The sequence below is a fragment of the Chlorocebus sabaeus genome, chromosome 24 (genome assembly GCF_047675955.1).
Source record: "Chlorocebus sabaeus isolate Y175 chromosome 24, mChlSab1.0.hap1, whole genome shotgun sequence".
Classification (NCBI taxonomy): domain Eukaryota; kingdom Metazoa; phylum Chordata; class Mammalia; order Primates; family Cercopithecidae; genus Chlorocebus; species Chlorocebus sabaeus.
Window position 1 is genome coordinate 69,291,743 of NC_132927.1, and position 19,954 is coordinate 69,311,696.

A 19,954-nucleotide genomic window follows, 5' to 3' on the forward strand; every position below is an offset into this window, starting at 1 on the left:
GGGTATGTGTGCTGGACCTCGCTGTTCAGGAAGAACTAATGGGCTGCCTTCATCTTTTATACAGTGATCTCTGTGATTTGGTAGAGCTGGCAAAAGGAAAACTCTGATGCAATCTGCCTCTAGGCCTATTAGCTCCTGCGAGCCAATATTTAAATCCCTGAGCTCAGGCTGGGGTGGTCAGACATGGAGTGCAGAAGAGAAAAGTGAGCGTGAGAACACAGCACCAGACAGAGGCAAGACGGCCCAGACTCAGGGTCTGGCCAAGCCAAGTGTCATGGAGGCAGCATGACACCACCCTTCCCAAGGCCTGGAGCTCCCCGAGGTAAAACCAACAGGCCAGAGGAGGAGACTGCCAGGATCCTGGCACCCTCCAACACTCTGTGACTCCATGCCAAGGTAAACTGATTAGAGACGCTTCCTAAGGTGGTGGAAAAGGGACCAGTCCTTAGTTGGTGGCAGTGTAACTGGCTTCTGCAGAGAGAAACCGGACAACAGCCAAAACTCAGAATGCACAAACTCAGCATCCCGATTCCTAGGTGTTTATCCTACAGAATTTCTCACCTGTGTACCCAAAAACACATGTACTAGGCTATTCACTACAGCATGTTTCTAAAACATGATCAGAAATGCCCTAGGTGTACACCGGTAGAGAGCTGGCTTGGTAAAGGAGAGGAAGGCCGTTTAACATGCAGCCGTTAGAATGAGGCTACCTGCAAAAGACTAAGATGAGATCACTTCCAGGGCATACCGTATAGCCCCATTGTACAGGAGCTATGTAGCGAGGAAGACTGTCTGTGTTCAGTCCCACAGAACCCCCTGGAAAGGCTCCAGGCCACTGGAACCAATGGCTGCCCCCCAAGAGGGGAAGTGGCTGGCTGGGCAGCAGAGGGACTCTGTTCACAAACTTGTTCCAAATGCACATGCCAGCTCGTTCAGGACTGCTGAGAGCCCAGCAGTGGTGCACAGGGCAAGCCACACTTAGGATCCATCAGACTCACAGTCCATGTGCAAGCTGGTCAAACTCAGTGTCCCAAGCCCAACAAGGGGTGGGGGAAATGCTAGAGCCCTGGGAAGGGCTGGGGAAGCTTCCCTAGAGCAGACACCAACAACCCATCCCCTCCCTGGTGAACAGAATGAATATAGAATAAGGGATTCAAAGCAACCAGGCTCCAGGCTCCAGGGTCAATGAACTGTACACGATTCTCCATTCCAGACTGGGGGAAGACATTAGAAGGGGCTGTGTGGGGTGGAGCAGGGCAGGGGCCTGAGCACCCAAACGGGGCACCCTGAATGTGATTCTGCATGCAGACCCCACTGTGTCTCCTGTGGCCTGCAGGTCACAGGCACTCCCATCCTGAAGGTGGGTGCCACCCACCCACAATGGTCACTTCAGGTCATCCTCCCACCGGGGCTACTGAGGCATTACAGTGTCATGCACCTCATTCAGCCGCCTGGCACGTGGTGTGAGCCACGGCTGGGAGAAACCGCAGGCTCTCTGGGGGAGAAACGTTGTTCAAGAGCCAGCAGAAAGACCCATGCAAAACAATGATTTTCAGGCCAAAACATAACCCTGACCACTACAGAGGAGAGGGCTGGAAGGAAACAGAACACTATTATTTGGAGACAGCAAACGCCCCCTTTTTCCAGGCCTGCCACTGAAAACAATACCTCCCCTCTCTCCCCAGATTTCACACCAAACTTTTATGAGCTTTCTCCACCTTCTGTCAGCGGGAGGCAGGCAAGGTGCCCAGCCAGAGCTATTTCCCTGACAAATGTCACGTGCTCTCTGTCACAGCACCATCGCACTAGTCAGGTCCTCTAGGCGACCAGCGAAGGGAAGGATCCCACAGGATGAAGGGACAGCTGGGATTTCTACACAGATGGAGCTAGAAGGGGTCGGTCACCTAGCCTGCTGTCACAGCTACCAGCTGAACAAGAGGAGGACAAGAAAGGGGCTGCCTGCCCAAGGTCACACAGAGTTGGGTTCCACCAACCTCAGCAGCAGCCCAACACCCCCTAAGCGCCTGTCTGAACCCTACATGCATCCCCACGCACCCGCTCAGGGGGGCCTGGGCAGCGGCCCCTCCCCTGTGTACAGTAACACACAGGAGAGCAGCTTCCCTACATCAAGGCCAAAGGTGGCATGCCTGCTGGAGCCCCACCCACCTCAACCTGGCCCACAGTTGCCCGGCTGAGTCTGACTTTCAGTTCCCAAAACAAGCCAATGCCTCCTGGCAGCCCATGGACTCCCATGCCTTGTCCATGTGATGCATTGCTGGGTTTGCAAACATGACTCACAGCCAGCAGGGCTTACAAACTAGTGTCTGCAGGGAGAGAACAGTCATCCAGAATCAGGGCACAGTTTGCGGCGGTGCTGCTGACCTAGGCCAACTGGGTCACTGAGGCCAGAGGACCCCTGGGCTCCTCACCTCTGCATCCAGCCACCCCAGTCTTCTAGTTTCTGGTGCAGGCTCTAGGTGCACAAGAAGAGAGACAGCTCCTGCTGCCAGGGGTGACCTGGCTACGACACCTACCCTGTGGATGGCACTGGCCTCGGTTCCACATATCAGCCATCCTCTTCAGTGGCTGTGGGCATGCGCAGAAGTGGGAGTCGTCCTGCTGCCCCGGGAGCTCCTCCTTGACCTCTGACTACTGCAATGGGCAGGGCTCCTTCCTCCTCAGAGAGCTTGGGGACTAGAAAATGTCACATTGTCTGTGGCTCAACTTGGGGCCATGAAAGAGGGGAGCTGGTATGATATTTCGAGTCCTCAAAGAGCTACCCATCGCTCCCAGGGGGCCACCAGGCCCAGACTCAGCCTGGCTCCTGCCAGTTCCCAGCCCACTGCAGACAGCCCTAGCCACCGTGCTCCGGCTGCGCCTGGCTACTGTGGGTCCTTGCGGCTCCATCCTATCTCACTGCAGGGCCTGGCCAGGTGCTGCCCCCTTGCCTGCTCCCCTCCTGATTGTCCTGCCCTTTAGGCCTCAGCTCAATGTCAACTCCTCAGAGGATCAGTAACAAGGACCTCTCTGTTCTCCCAGGCCTCGGTGTGTTTTCTCCTAGTACTCGCCATCACTGGGGCTGTGTTACCTTGTCCTCTATTTACCTAGGTTTTGTTGTCATGATCCAATGCACTCACACTTGGATACAGCTCCAGCAGGGCAGGGGCTGTGTCCACCAGGTCTTATTGATTGTTGCATCTGTAATGTCTTTTAGGAACTCTGGCAGACAGTAAGTTCTCAACTAAGACTTGCTGAATGAACATCATTGTTATTGATAAATGATCTCACAGATCAGCGGAGAGACAAATGGGTAAGGGCCAGGGCCAGATCAAGGGCTGGCTGCCAGGAGGCGTGGGAGGCCTAGGGCAGGGACCTACAGGGAGGGGCTCAGAGGATATCCTCATGCCTCACTCTCTCCATCCCAGAAGGCCGAGGTCAGCAGAGGCCCAGCGCATGGTTTACCCGGCCAGTTGTACTCTTGGCTGGTGAGGTGGCAATGGGATTTATTACATGAAAACAAAGGCAGCCACAGTGGGCTTTATCCCGGGCACACAGCCTGTATAGGCAGCACAGAAACATGATGGGAAGTCATGCCACCACACAAACCAGGAGGAAACAGAAAACAGGGTGTCCTTTCTGTCGCAGGTATTCATATTACTGAAGAAAAGAAGCCACAAGATGCTAGTCGTCTTGGTGTGCGATTCTAAACACTAAAACCCAGAAACTGTACCCAATAGGGCCTCAGGGTCCACACAAAAATCAGGAATGACTTGACTGGCCTGCCTGAGCTCTCAGAGCTGCTGGACCCATCTCTTACAAAACGCGGCGCCGCTTAACCACGGGTGGCGTGGGCTCCCTCCACCAGGGAACATCTGGAGAGATTTCTGGTGGGGAGTGCTGCTTGCATCTGGTAACGAGCAGCCGGGAAGGCCACTAAGCACCCTGTATTGCCTGGGATAGCCCCTAGCAGCACAGAATTATCCAGCCCAAGTTGTCAATCATGTTGAGGTTAAGAAATCCAGAAATAGTGTGCATAAAAGTTCTTTCTAAAACTTTGGGGACAATGTATTATTGATAAACATTAATATTTCTAAAACTCAACAAGCCCCCAGACCCTGAGCTGAAAAACTCTGACTGTCCACACACAAGCAGAGGGGTGGCAGCCCACATGCTGGCTCAGAGCTCAGGCTTTGGGGTGCCCTCTCCTGCCCCTGTCCCAACCGAGCTACACAAAGTCTAGCTCTGCTCCTGGTTGTAAGAGGGCCACATGTCTTCCTGAGGACCAGGCTTGCTTTCCACAAGGGAAAGCAACTGCAACAGGCTAACGGCACAGAATGGTCCCACCCTCCCCAAAGCAGAAAGGGCGATTCCTGGCCTGGCATTGGTGCACAATGGACAGATCGTGTGGCTAGACACCACGGGAGGAGTCGCCTATGACCCAGGGCAGCAGTTATCGAGAGGCTGACCTCACAGCCACCCCAGAACAGGACGTGATCTGTTTCTCTGGGACCAGGGCCACCAGATGCGTCCAACTCTGCCTCCCGTGGCATTTGCTGGCCAGCAGTCTCATTGTCACACGGTACCAGCTGTGTCAGAGGCAATCCCAGACGATGACCTCCTGCCAAGGTGGCCCTGAAATCACCAACCCTCACACCACCCACAGAGCCATCAGCTGTCACCAAAGCCCCTCCAAGCTATGATCCTGGCCTTGCCGCTTTCTACCTGACCCTGGGCAAGTGACTTAACTTCCCTGGGCCGCAGTTGTCTCCCACTGAAAAATGGGGAAATAATTCCATTATCTCAGGGACTGAGATGAGGACCACAGACATAAGAGATAAGAATGGCCCATGGCAGAATGGGCCACATGGTACATGCGTGGCAACTAGGGAGCCCTCCCACGGCTCCCTGGTGACAACACAAACCCCTTCCAGGGGCACACGGTTCTTACTCTGATCCCACCAGTCAGCAGGCACAAAGGCAAAGCCGACACAAACCCACTTAGATTCTACAGTGTTATTTATCCTCGGATAGGCTTAGATGTTATCTTCCAAGTCGGATTCGAAGACCTAGAACAACAAAAACCTTTGTTTCTTCTACTTCCTCTCCATCCCTGTGCTGGCGACTGCTCAATAAACATCAGGGGCCGACAGGGTCTGATTCAATGCAGCTGTGAAATCATATTTGGGGTAAATGTGAGCCGAGGCCTTGGGTAGTCCTTTGGAGGCAGACGCAACAGCTTTGAAGGTCTTCTGTGCCATCCTGCACCTTCCCTATGCAGTAGGCAAGGGGACCGAGGCCCAGGTGGGCCAGCAGGTGAAGGGTGGAGCCAGGAACAGCACTCGAGTCCCTCTGACGCCCACCTGGCCCTGCCTTTTAGGCATTTCCGCTGCCCTAGCACAGAATGCATCTCCCACCTGGGGACACTTTCATAATCACTGCCTCACTGACTCCAATTAGGACTGAGAACTCTCAAGTCAGCTGCGGCCACAGATAAGGCTGACAGAGTAGTCCTACTGTCGCTGTAATAATAATATTGACATAAGCCACGGTGACTGACGGTTCACTAGGCGCCAGGCCTGTACTGAGTGGCTTGCACGCGTCATCACACCCCAGGCACTCACAGTAAGTGTGGCCGACCATTACACACACGTGCAGCACTCACGCCATGCCAGCACTACGGGCATCGCAGGTATTAATTAGTTTACACTAACAATAACCCTAACAAGGCATTTTAGTCGTTTTTAAGAAGAAAAGGGAACTATGCAGTATTGAGTTCCCTTGCCTATAGGGAGGTCCAGGGAGATGGATGAGTCCGTGTCACGACAAGGTAGACACTGAGAGCCAGCACAAGCCTCACTGCCTTCTCACCCCCTGCTGTGACGGCTGTCATTTCAGACTGCAAAGCTGTGCCTACCCCTCTGTGACCATGTGGCGCAAGCCAAGCTCAGCCTGTGCTGGGTGAGGGGAGCTGTCTATCCCTGCAGTGAAACCTGGCCTCACCTGGCGGACTAGCAGGGAGGACCTCAAACGTCACCCCCTCCCACCAGCTCCCAGTCCCACTTGCTTCCTGTCCCCTCAGGAGGGTGGTGGGATCGGGGAGGCACTATTGAAGGCTAAACATGGTTTCCTTCCAGGTAAAACACGGAAAGAACCAGTGTGGCCAAGTGTGCATTCTCGTCCTGCATCCTTTGGGGCAGGAGCTTCCTTCCCAGATCCACTTCAGATCGTTACACACTGAGAGGAGCCAGGAGGTGAGTGCAATTTTGTCCTGTGTAGGCTGGACAAGGCTCAAGCTGCTCAGAGGCCGGCCTATCACGGCAGCAGAGGGAGGGGACGCTCAGGACCACATGCAAGGGCACCTGGGGCTGAGATGGGCACAACACTGAGCCTGGGGCCATGAGCTCCTTCTTCATCTTGGAAGCACCCGGGTTCCAAGGAGCAAACAGTGTCCTCACCTGCTCAGAGTTCATCTTGCACTGGCAATCTCCCCTTCGAAGCAGGGCCTCTCTCTTGCCAATTACATCTGATCGCATCACCACCATCCCCGCCCCACTCTCCCTGCAGGAAAATTCCAAGCTGCACAGCCTGGCATGAAAAAGCTTTGGAGCTCTGGCGTTGCTGCACCCTCTCCAACCTCGCTGACACCTGGAGACATCGCCACACATGCCCATCAGGCAGTGCCATCTGCCTCATGAACCCTCCTGGCCTCCTCCCTCCCTGCTCCCAGCAGCCCAGCAGAGCCACATCCTCCCTCCACAAGCCCATCAGGGCACTCCATGAAAGGCCGTCCCAGTACATGACCAGCACAGGGCATGTGCCTCCACCTAAACACTTAGGCACTGCAGGCGGCAGTGGGAACACCAGCTGCTGGGAGCAGACACAATCCCTGCCCCAGTGAAGGGACAGACAATAGCCACTGATAAAGAATTACAAACTTCTGAAGGGCATCAAGAAACAGTGCTAAGCTGGCAGGGCCTGGGACAAGAGATGTGTCATTAGTCAGCTCACAAGGGAGGATGTTTCTCGGGAAGGGGCACTGAGCTGACGGAACAGCTTGTGGAAAGATGCCGAGGTGGACACGCATCAGAGCCTGAGCAGTTGCTGAGGAGGCCAGGGAAGGAGTGGGTGGGGCAGATCACTGAGGCCCCATGGGTCAAGCTGGCAATCATGGCCTTAAGTGTCACAGCAATAAGAAAGCATGGGATGTTTTAAGCCAAGCTGTGCTATGATCAGACCCATGTTTTTCCTAACTCACCACTTTAGGTGCACTGAGGTCAGTTCTGGGTCTGCCCGCCAGCCTCCCCTCTTGGCCAGGAGCTCCTGGGCTACTGCAGAGGACCCTCTCCTTGCAGTCTGTCTGCAGACTGGGAGTTCAGGGAACATCTGGGGGACAATTACCGTCCTTCTGATAAAGACAGGGAAGAGGCAGCAGTTGAGACTGAAACCTCCTTGTTAGTTCTAAGCTTATTCAGGCAGAACCCCAGGAAGGTCCCCCGAGGCAGCCCCACATGACCCATGGATTACAATCACTGCAGCCCTTCAGAGGCAATTCTGGGGCTAGAAGGGGCAGCAGAAAAGGAGGGCGGGCCCCTTTCCTCCCACCCTGCGTCCACACCTGGCAGATGGCTCTGGGCGCCACGGCGAGGAGAAGGCTCATGTTGCTCCCCTGGGGAAGCCACTCACCAGGCCAGGAGGCCCCTAGTGTCCCCAGGCCCAGGGCAGGGATCCTCTTGGCACGCCAGCCCCACTTGCCCATGTGGCCAGGCCCTGGGGGCCCCTGTCTGGGTCTGCACACCGAGAACCAAACCTCAGGCAGAGCCTCAGAGGCACCAGGCTGCTGGCTCCACGTGAACCTTGGAACAGAAAAACAACTGAATCATCCCAACCTAGTCTCCGAGCCAAGCCATTTAGAAGCCAAAAACACACAAAAAATCAAAAATACGCAAAAAACAAACAAACACAAACAAAAAAAATCCAAAACCCTGGGGCAGTGGTGAAGGTTCGGTGACCAGCAGCTTTAAAGTTCTGCAGTAAGTCTCTGGCCCACACCCTCCACCTGCCCACCAGGGCAGCCAGAAGCAGGCACGGCCTCCTGACTGGGAATTTCTTCCCTCCCTGGGGACCAGAGCTTTCGCAGAGGCAGCCTGGTGCAGTGCTCCGGGGCCCTGAGGAACATCTCAGAAATTTCTTTTTCTCCACCCACACAGCCCCAAACCACTTCCTCCTTCCTCCCAGGACCTGAATATGGCCTGTGGAGAAGGCCCTTCCAGCTGAGCCCCTCCTGGGGCAAAGCATCTTGCCTCTGTTTTCCTGCTCACAACAAAATGTGAGGACCCCCTGCTTTGCGTGCTGCTTCCCCTGCCTCTGCCTGTAGCACCCCTATCCCTCCCAGTCCTCAAACCACACTCATGCCTCCTTGTTAATGCCTGGAAAATAAAATTTGAAACCAAAATCTGAAAAGAAAGGGCACGACTGAGGTCAAGTATCCGCCTCCCTGGGTTTACATGGTCTGGCTCTGAACTTGCATCTTATGGCAGAGAGAGGGGGACGGTCAACGCTGACAGCCCAGTGACCAGTGGTAGGAGGAAGCCTCTTCCCCGGCCCCCATCCCAGTGCCTCTCGGTCCTTCTCTGTGCCAGCCCCGCCTGCCTCCTCTCTCCTGGGGCCTCTGGAAAGTGCAGCCCCGCACCCTTTTCCCCAAAGGATTGTTCTCTTCACAAAGGAGGAAACTTCCCACTTTATCAGATATCCGGCTTCTTACTGAAGCATAGACGGCGATGAAAATTTATCCCAGAAATACTGGTGCTGGGAGGTTATAGTGAGGTCATAGCAACCATCCTCCAAGACCCAGCCAAGACCCTACCTGAGAAACATATCTGTGGCTGCCTGACAGCCTTAAGCCACAGGTCCCCATGCTGCCCTCCACACATTCTCCCTGTTAATATTCTTTTCTGCCCAGAAAAGGAACACAGTGGGCACTCTCATTCACTGTTTGGACATCATCTGCCTGGGCTGTGGGCTGTGTGTGTGTCTGGGGAGCAGGCAAGAGGGATAAGAGCCTGGGAGCAGATGTTCCAGAACTCCGGGCCCAGGCTAGCCGGGAGCTGTGGCCCTCTCTCTAGGAAGAGCAACCGTGTGGGTGTGATGAAGTGGCACTCAGCTACAACGGGAACTTCACACCCACAGGCGTTTACTCCTCCCAGCAACCTGCCCACCCAAGGAGGAAGGAACTGAGGCTAGGGGGAGGCAAGTGGCTCCTAAGTTTTGGAGCAAGGATCTGCCTTGAAGACAGTTTGACTCCCAAGTCCTCCACCTCATCCGTCTCTGGAGAGGCCACACAGCACGTGAGGAGAGCAAGCTAGCGCAGGCTCTAATCCTACCTGGACCACTTTCTAGTTGCCCTGCACCTGCTTCCTCATCCACAGGACAGGAATCATCGAACCTTACAGCTTACGGGAGCAGGTGGGTCAACCACCGTGAAGCGTTTTCCAGCAGGGCCTGGTATGCGGTAACTGCTCTGCAGTGCTTTCGGAGGTAACGGTAATCAGGTATCTGGAAGGCCACTGTCCCCCAGATGGACTCAGCAAGAGACGCGCTATCCCTGCACCAAAGGGCTGTGCGGCAGCCCAGGCATGGCTGTGCTCCTCCAGAAAATGTCCCCCGAGGGCACCATAGGAACATGAACTGGGGACTCGGGGGCCTTCTGAAGGAGACGGGGGTGAGGCAGGAGCAAATGGCTCAGGGGAAAGTTGCTGTGTGACTTGGATTGGCTGGGACCACACCCCAGGACAGTTGTGTAGGCTGGGGCCAGAGAGGAACAGAACAGCAAGCCCCCAGGATGAGCAGTGGCTCACCTGAGAAAGTCAAGACTGACCCCCGGCTCTGCCGGCTCCCTGTGGACAAGCTGCACATGTCCCCATGCCTCCGCTTCCTGCTTATCAACAAGGCTGGTGAGTCTGCACCAAGGCTGTGGGGATCAAATGCAGCACGTGGGTGAGTGTTGATCAGCCCAGCCCTGGCATGGGACACGGGCTCAGGAAGCAGTGCATCATCAGGGCACACTGCTCCTCTGTCTAGTTCCCATCGAGCCCCAGTACACTCCTCCCAACATGGTCTGAGCTTTTCTTATTCCTAGCACCCATTTTAAAAATAAGGAAACTGAGGCTCCATGAGGTCACAGAGGAGCCCAACCATGTTTTTCCCACAGTCTCCAATCCAATGAAGGAGACAGTGTCCAGCAAGTGGAATGTACTTGGGGCCACTGGCAGGGCAGACGCCCTGGAGGGCGTAACGTGTGACATGCCCTGCCCCTGAGCAGGGAAGGCCGGGAGCAGACTGCACCTGCCTCTGGGGCCACTTCCTGGTGGGAAGCAGGAATGTGCAGCAAGGAGTTGGCCAAGGAACAGGGTGAGAGCCCCAGGGAAGCAAGAGGGGCCAAGGTGGCCAACCCCAAACACACAGGGAGAAAATAGTGTCAGCAGGACGGCGACAGTGGATGACCAGGAGGCGGGCGAAATGCCCTTTGTCCTGATGAAGAAAAGTAAGGCACCAAATCTGCTCCTATCACACGCTGGAAACCCCAGCTCAGGCATCCCCATCCCACCAGACAGGCCCTAAAACAGCTACCATCTTGCCTGCATTTTCACTGACAATACAACTTTGTTTTTCATGACCTCTGAGCCGCTTTCCAGAGGACAGAATCATGTTCTTGTCCACAACAGAAAGAACACAGAACAAGTCAGTAGCCAGCATGAGAACCCCAAGGCGGTGGGCAGGTCACTGTGCGGTCAGGACCTGGGAGGCTGCTGGGGAAGTAGGGTGGGGACAGGGAAGTGACCAAGGGACTCAGCAAGATACCTCTGGCTGTGCTCAAAGCTGAGTACCCAGGTCAAAGTAACGGGCAGAGGCAGGGTTCTCCACCAAGGCAGGACTCAGTTCAAAGGCCCTCGGGGGTCCCCTTTATTAAGGGCAACAAAAGGGTTCCATCCCTTGTGCCCACCCGAGCCGGGGGAAAGGGCTGTGCGTACCTGTGCTGAGGGCGTGGAGGCCACACTAGAACTCAGTGGTGCCTCATCAGTAAACCATGTCTACACAGCCAGGGGGTGGAGACGGCCCAACCATGACCTGGTTCAGTCCCCATGCTACACCCGAGGACACTGAGGACGCACAAAGCACCTGCCCACAAGCCCATGTCTCGCCAGTGGCAGAGCCATTTCTCCAGACTATACCTCCAGAGAGCCGCTACCGCCCTAAACACGCCCACGGCCATTCCAGGGCCTCCCCTCCTCCTCCTGAAAATGCCACAGCCAAGGGCTACATGGTCCTCACTCACCTGAAACCTGTGCACCAACTCCAGGGACTGGCTATCATTCTGGTCAGCTTCAAGGATGACGTCGGTCAGCTTGTGGATGATGACGTCCAGGGGGCCCTGCTCCTCAATTGGCCGGCTCAGGTTCAGCTGCGAGGCAGGGAACACAGACAAAAGCAACAACTTCAGCACCTAAGTCCACTGCCCCCATCCTCTTGTCCACCCCGGGGCACATCACCAGAGGACCCTCGAGCCTCCCTGTAGCACTCTGGAGATGGGGCAGGAGGGCTGACATGGAAAATATAGACAGGACAAGCAGGACAAACCCTCCAAGACCCCACAACTCTTCTCTCCTGCTAACTCCTCAAGGGCACGGCCCACGTTTTTACTTCTGTTCCCCAAGCCCCACGCTACCCAGGACGCAGAAGACACATAAGAGGAATCAAGGCGACAGTGTCAACAGGCCAGGCAAGTGATGCTGAGAAATGGCTTTACAGAGAAAGGCTTTTCTGAACACGTCCCATCTGCCCAACCACCTAGGGAAACTAGGGCTCCAAGGGGTTAAGTAAATGACTAACGTCACACAGCCTGATCAGAACTTAGATCTAAGCGGATACTGCTTCTGCTAACCTATAAAAAGTCTTGGCAAAGCTGTGGTCCTCAGGAATCTAGAAGTTGCTGCTTCGAGCGACCAGCCGCTTGCACTTCACACTGAAATCTGGGCTCATCGGGAGAAGCGAAGGCGTGCAGGGCTGCCTGCAATCTGTTCCACGCTGCTCCCCTGCTTTGCTGGGGAAGGTGTTTATTTTTGCAAGTGCCTGAGGTTGGGATGATCAGTCCCCAAGGCCTCTGGCCAACAGACAGTCAGCGTCACCTGACCCCAAGACAGGAACACCTGCCAAAAGCCGGGGCAGCCTGACACCCGCTGCCTGGCCTGCCACATGCCTCCCTCCCGGCCCACAGCCACCACCACCTGCAAGGCCAGTGCCTCGGAGGCAGCGGCGCCAGCCCGGCACCTGGCTGACCCCCAATTTGGCCTCAGCAGAGGCCAGAGAAGGTCACAAGCCCCACCCCTGCTCTCATCCCCACCCCCAAGTGGGTTTCCCTCCAGGATTCAAGGCTGACTGTTTTAAAGATGTTACTAAAGACATCATAATGACAACTACAAATGGTCACTGGCAGTCGGCACCACGCTCAAAGCTTGCGTGCATTTCTTTCATTGTATTTAACAACCACTACGAGAAGTGATTTTACAAATGAGGAAAGTGGAGGACGGAGACTTTAAAAACCTGCCTAGGGTCTCACAGCAGGAAGGCGGTGGAGCGGGGACACAAATTCAGATCTCAGGCTGTGCTTCTCACTCCATTCCCCCGCTGCCTGTCCCCACAACCCCGCTCCCCATGTCTGCTCTGTGCCCTAGGCAGCTGTCCTCTAAGGCCACAACCACCTGGCTGCCTTCTCCTCTGGCCAAGTCGGGCCAACTGGAGGCACAAGAGAAGATGGGCAAGAAGGAGAGAGGGAGGGGTGTACTTGCAGCATCCTCACGCCCCGACCCCCTGCCATATTTCTGGCAGGAGTCACAGCCCCCATGGAGCAGGGCAGCCCCTCTCTCAATACTACCGCCTTCCCTATGGCTCCAGGTACATTTTGGTCCCCTTGTCCCCTCAGGCCCAGGGGTGGTGACAGCTCTCAGGGCTTGTTAGCAGGGAACTTTGTCCTGTGCTGGCTCTCAGGCCTGCCCGCACCATGTGATGGTCCCTTACTAAACTCTTCTCCGTTGCACCCCCGGAACGCGGCAGCTCTCGTCTGCTGGTGTCTTTAACTCGTCTTTCTTACTGTTTGCCAGGAAAGATGTTAAGGGATTTCCCCTATATATAAAAAAAAAATCCTTTAGACCTCACAATAAGAAACTACTAAGGAATGCTGCTCCCTCCCCATGGTGACAGGCCTGTGTACAAAACAACACAAAATAAAACCAAAACCAGGCTAGCTGAGAAGTTGCCCATCTCTGGGGCTCTTGGGTGAAGAAGGGGATGGGAAAGACACTTCCCAGTATCTCCTGAGACCTGGCATTGGCTCATCCTCACGGCAAGCCCAGGGGCCGGGGAAGACGCTCCCTGCTGCACAGACCAGGACACCAACGGCCCAGGAAGGAAAATGACCAAGCAGGGCCATGCAGGTGGAGTGGCCAGGATAGAGACTGTGCAGCAATGCCCACGTGTCAGCCTCCACAAGCAGCCCGCTGACTTGGGCTCGCCATCCCCTGGGGCCTCAGTTTCCCCTTTGATAGAAAGAAGAAACTGTAAGAGCTTTGCTGGGCTCTCATCACAGATTCCAAATCACACTCCACCCAACACCTCTTCCCAGAAAAAGCAGAATCTGAAGGAAGGTAGAGAGGCCATGGGCAGAGAACACTGGGCTCTCAGACAGAGCCAAACACCAACCCATTTCCACTACAGTCTGTGGCTCCAGTGGGACAGGCACCACAAACGAGAGGCCAAGACAGCTACGAGCGCAGGGGGAGCCGGGCCACAGGAGCGACGCATCCGGGCCTGCAGAACCCCCAGGCCCACCAGGGAGACGGGACACCACATCTCCAGACAGCCCTCTAGGTTTCCCTGCCTGGGAGAAACTGTGGGGTTCCCTTGGTGCTGGGGAAGGAGGTGAGCAGAGGGGACGCCCTGGTGTCCTCGCCTGGCATCAGCCTGAGGCCCGTAGACCTGACAACCGTGGCTGTTTGGAAAATAAGCTCTCCGCATCCCCGGCGCGCCACTGAAGGTAAACAGCTGAGCTCTGGAAACGGGCCACCCTCCTTTGTGTATTTTCCAAGCATTTTCATGCCAGTAAAACCCTTTTGTGAGAAGAGCAGCTTGGGACACACATCAGGCCTAGGCCGCTCTCAGGTGCGGCTGCCTCTCGCTATGGCATCTGTGCTGGGTACCAGCAGGGTTGTTGGCAGCTCTGGTGGCTCTTCCTCAGGTGCCTGACATGCCACAACTGCTCTGAAGGGGTCTGTCCCCTGAACACACTGCAAACGGGCCGAGGTCTCCCTCCGCTGGCTGGAAAAGAGACGGGCCCTTGGGTGCGGCCCTATAGGAGAAAGGGCCCAGCTCCTGAGACTGGGGAGGCCATGGAGGAAAGGACGCTGTGCAGGGGGATGCCCGAGGGGGAAGGGCACCACAGAGGCGTGTCTCGCAGATGCCATGGGGACAGGAACTCATTTCAAGGTTGTCATTCTGCTTTTCTGACCACACTCTGCCCCCAGAAAAGAGAACATTCCCGGGGGCTTCTTGTCCTCCTCAGAGGATGGGGTCTGGATTGTCCCTCTCAGCAGGAGCAAGAGTGTCTCAATGAAAGGCTGCCCGCCGGGGCCTGAGGTCTGTGGGTGCTCTGTTTCCAAGTCACGCCATCTTGCAGGGCCCATGCTGGATCCTGCTCTGTGTGGCGCTTGGAGTTCAGAACTCGGAGAAAACAAGGGGCCACTGTTTCCCTCAGGGACGAAGGCAGAGACTTACTAGAGGTGGGGGCAGGGCCGGGAGACGGGACAAAGGCCTGCAAACCCCAGTGGCCCCAAAGTCCTCTTTGACTTCCAAAATGATTAACCCAATCGTACCCAGCCTGGTAACCACGCTGAGCTAGGTCCTGACGCTCCGTCTCTCCCAGGACCTGGAACTGGGGAGGGGTGGCCAGGTAGACAGGCCTAGAAACCCATCCCCAATCCACCAGCTTCTGAACAAGAGCAGGTCACTGAGCTGTGGAGTACCTCCGTTTCCCCAGTCATAAAATGAGGGTGCTATTAACCCTTCCCTGCACCTCACAGGATTGTTAAGAGTCCCAGAGCAAAAGTTCAATCCTCTTTCACATTTCTCAACTCATCTCAGCCCAAACAGGAAGAATTAGTGGCTCCCTTGTGTTCCCCATAGCCCCAGAACGCTTTGCACATCCCTCCAAGATTGCACCATAACCCCAGTTATGAAGCTGATTCTTTAGTCCACTGTCTCCTGCTCCAGAGCTGGAGGCTGCTCTTCCTCTGTGGTATCATATAATCTTTCTGACCCAATTCCTCAATTTCTCAGTAACTAGTTTCCAATTACTCAGGTAATGGAGAGGGCTGTGTCGCCACCATCCTCTAGGAATCTCAGTTTCCTTGTCTTTAAAGCAAGAAGCCTCGCGATCCCAGCACTAGCACCCAGCTCTTGCACACCTGCTTGGTGCCAGGCTCTGCTCTAAGCACTTTACATGCAGTGAGTCACTCAATTCTCACAATGGTCTGAGATGGGGACTCATGAAAGGCGCAGGGTGGTTAAATAACATGTCACAATCTCACAACTTCACACCCACTCTTAGCAGTACCTAGCCAGTGACACTCAATAAATGTCAGCTATTGTATTTCCCTATACTTACTATTCTTATTATTACTGACCAATGGAAACTTCCCAAAAGTTTTGTCCCAACCAATAAAGGGTGAGAGGGCTGAAGTCTGACTTATTCCTCTGACCTCTCCATGGATCTGAGAATCTGGGACAGAACTGCCATCGCCAAAGTTCAAAGGCCTTGCCAAGCAGAAGCAGGTCTCTCCAGAAAGAAAAGTCAGATCTGGAAACCTCATGGACAGACTTCAAAAAGGACGCTGTGGCCGGACATAGTGGCTAGTGCCTGTAATCCCAGCACTTCGGGAGGCCAGGCGGGCAGATCACTTGAGGTCAGGAGTTTGAGACCAGCCTGGCCAAAATGGCGAAACCCCATCTCTACCAAACAACACAAAAATTAGCCAGGTGTGGTGATGGGCACCTGTAGTCCTAGCTCCTTGGGAGGCTGAGGTGGGAGAATTGCTGGAACCCAGGAGGCAGAGGTTACAGTGAGCTATCACGCCACTGCACTCAAGCTTGGGAGACAGAATAAGATCCTCACTCAAAAACAAAAACAAAAACAAAAACAAAAAGAAAGGAGCTTGGCCTTGGAGGACTCCATGCCAGTGGTGTGTTTTCAATGGGTTTGATTCCAAACGAAGCCTGGAAAAGAGGAGATGGAGGCCTTCCCCTGGCAAGTACAACTCTCACTCTCAAAGGAGCTCCAGAGAGGTTAAGAGCTAGAGGTCACCGGGGGCTGCCACCAAGACCAGCAGGCTGGGACAAGGACAGTACAGGTCACCCTAGCAGCCTCTGCCCCAGGCTGGGGAGGGAAGCTGTTGAAAACGCTCTCTGACCCAATTCCCTGATTCCTGAGTAACTGGTTTCCAATTACTCAGGTAGTGGGAAGAAACAGCAAACTCGTGAAGGCATAAGAGTGGGTAACTTTTCTCTATAAGATAAAGGGTCAAGACAACTAAATGGCCTGAGGATGGTGCTACCTTGTAGAGCCGAAGTTCTGGGAATTTATGAGCTGACATTAGACCCAGAAAAGTTACACCCATTCAGCAAGCACAGCTCCTTAAGAATAGGACTGGCCCTGAGTTCTCAGGAAGGGCCAGTCCTGTTCTGCGTTCTCAACACTGGGTGTTGGAGGGCCAAGTCCAAGAGCAGGCAAAGGATAAGCACACCCACTCCTGGGATGCTGGCCTAAGGAAATGATCAACAGGTGAAGGCCACTTCTGGCCTAGGGAGAGTCACTGACCACATACTGACAAGAGAAAAGACACAGAGCGCATGTGCGAAAATGGGGTGCTGGCTAATGCTGGGCATGCCACCACAAAGGGCCAGTCACAAGCCACTGAGATGGTGTGGCTGGGCACAGTGGGGCACACCTTTAATCCCAGCTACTCATGAGGCTGAGGTGGGAGGATCGTTTCAGCGCAGGAGTTTGAATCCACCCTGGCCAACATGGCACAATCGCATCTTTTTTTTTTTTTCTTTTGAGACAGAGTCTTGGTCTACCATCAAGGCTGGAGTACACTGGCATGATCTCCACTCAATGCAACCTCCGCCTCCCGGATCCAAGCAATTCTCTGGCCTAGCTTCCCGAGTAGCTGGGATTACAAGCGTACACCACCACACCCAGCTAGTTTTTGTATTCTTAGTAGAGATGGGTTTCACCATGTTGGCCAGGCTGGTCTTGAACTCCTAAACTCAAGTGATTCACCTGCCTCAGCCTCCCACAGTGCTGGGATTACAGGCGTGAGCCACTGTGCCTGGCCATATCTCTTAAAAAATGACAACAACAACAACAAAAGCAGTCACTGAGATGACAATGAAGAGGTCTTGATAGAGATAAGGGTAGGTGCTTGAATTACAACCACATGAACCAACACTTACTGTGGAAAAGGCTGATAAGAAAACCCAGAATATGAAAATAAAAGGACTGTGGGTAGCAGCCGCTTTTCTGTTTTTGTTTGTTTGTTTTGTAGAGATGTGCTGGGTTTCACCATGTTTGGCCAGGCTGGTCTCAAACTTCCGACCTCACGTGATCTGCCCACCTTGGCCTCCCAAAGTGCTGGGATTACAGGTGTGAGCCACCACACCTGGCCTATCAGCCCCTTTTCTGGACACAAGGCAGGACTGCACTTCCTGAATCCCTGGTAAATGGGTGATCATGTGACTCGTTGTGGCCAATGAGCTGTGAGTGAAAACAGAACATGCTGTTTCCTGGGCAGAGCCCGTAACTGCAGGAGTGAGGTCTCCAGAGCCCTCTCTCCCCTCTGGTGCAAGACCAGCGACCTTCCAGATACGGCTGCTCAGCTGTGGATCTCTGAGTGAACAAGATGGACAGAGCCTCTAGCTGGCCCCGTGGACATGTGGCATGAGTGCGGAATAACCCACGGTTTTCAGCTAAGATTCTGAGGCTGTGGGTAAATACAGCACAACCTAATCTGTCCTCATAAAATAGGTGGTCCCCCTACCCCAAGCTTTTCTTTTTCATTTGTTGAAACAAAGGAAGGATGGAAGGGAAGGGAAAGGGAAGGGGAGAAAAGCAGATTAAGGCAAATAGGCCCCGACAGGTAACTGCAAGGTTGAGAACGGAATTTAGTTGTGACTTTTTTCACATTGTAGTTTAGTATTTGGATGAGAGAGGAATGGGGATTTATCCTGTAAAAGGAAGATAACTTGTCAGAGTCCTTAGGAGCAGAAGGCAGGAGCCTCAATAGAGCCATATCACGGACGTGGCTACTCCCCAGCATCCCAGGAAAGCTCACCCCAGCAGTCCCCTCAATCTGCCAGATGAGTCCCTCGATCCATGTGTCTTAGCCGAGGGGCTGCTTCATCTGTGTTATTGTTCACGGTGGCACCTGAGAGGCTACAGTCAAGAGCTGATAGGAGCTAACCCCTCCCTCTGTTGCCAGGCACCAATCTAGTCCTGTCCTGGGGGGAAAGTATGAATCACAGGCTGGCAGAAAAAGAAAAAAAAAGGGGCATAAAAGGGCTGGCAGATCTGGACCCACAAGGCAGGAATCAGAGGCCACGTAACAAAGTCTGACCGCTCTCTGTGTGTGTTGTGGGGAGAGCGGAGAGGATCCCACACATTAACCTCCTGTTGCCAGGCCTGGAGGAAGGAACTTGCAGAATCCTCTTGCCCGCAGCACTCCTCCATGGGTGGCCAATGCTCTTCTTCCCAGGCCACCACAAGCACAGAGGTGCTCCCTCCCCAGGGAGAAGGATGATGCCCAGGGGTCAGAGGGCAGGGGCTGAGCCTCCAGCTGTGCAGCCTGGGAAAGGGTACATCCCTCCCCTCCCCAAGCCTGCTTCCTCGCCTGCGGAGTGAGGGTAAAGAAATATCCTTCCTATAGTCGTGATGAGCACACAGCCAGGGCCAGCCGTCGATCACTTCCCTCTATGACCAGAGCTGACTATGCTGCACTGGTGTCAGCAAATAGGACTTTCTTCCTCACATGAGGCTGAATGTTCTCTGGCCTCCTTTGGCTTTCCACCAGCATGATTCTGATCATCACCTCCACCAGAACTACCGGGGCCCTTATATTCCAGGTGCTGCACTGAGCAAATGACAGACCTAATCTCCTAAGTACGTAAACTCCACGTCCTTAGGAGGCAGAGGCCACTGTCGCCATTTCACACATGAAGCAAGGAAGTCAAGAGGAAAAACAACCGAACTCAGGCTATATAACCAGCAAATCTCCCCCAACACCCCCAGGTCCCTGTGGCTCCAGGACACAGGCTCCTGAGCCTTCTGCCTTCATCAGGAAGGGGACTGGGCTGACAACACAGCTGGCTGGACGTCCTTTCCTGACTTGCAGGGAGTGAGACTGGGGGCAGCTGTCATGTGGTCTGAGATACAATCTGAGGGGGCCAGAAGCAGGGAAGCACCCACAAGCATAGCGTTGCCAACCCAGACTTGCCCCAGCTCCAGGAGAAGAGGACAATTCTGAAATCCTAGTTGGCAGGCCTCAAGTTTTCAACCACACCATCTCCTGAGAGCCACCTGGGTCAGGAAGCGAGAGCCTGTCCAGGGCTGGAATCAGGGTCTTTCCATCCTGCCAGCCACCAGCACAGCACACCACTGTCAGCTTCGTGAAACTCTCCAAGCTGAAGGGCCTGGCACCAGCATCCCAACCCGGAAAACAAGGGCAGGAACGGAGGCTGTGGGGGCAAGCAGGCAGTGGTAAGGCCTAGCACCGCCCACGTTGTTGTCATTCTATTTTAGTTGTGGTGGTTTTGCCAGGCATAAAATCTTGACTTTTCTGTAATTCAAATGTAT

The 19,954-nt window shown here is 54.5% G+C and overlaps 1 protein-coding gene across 3 annotated transcripts in view; it reads right to left on the reverse strand.

Annotated features, from left to right (window-relative positions):
• The window catches only part of ITPK1 (inositol-tetrakisphosphate 1-kinase), a 180,109-nt gene that overhangs the window by 63,222 nt on the left and 96,933 nt on the right, over positions 1 to 19,954 (reverse strand). For 2 of the 3 annotated variants that reach the window (XM_073011279.1, XM_037984412.2), the window contains exon 3: positions 11,333 to 11,458. In XM_073011279.1, coding sequence (XP_072867380.1) covers positions 11,333 to 11,458 — 126 coding nt within the window. Of the gene's footprint in view, positions 1 to 7,255; positions 7,417 to 11,332; positions 11,459 to 19,954 lie in introns of those variants that run through there. The other variant, XM_037984415.2, reaches the window with a different exon arrangement.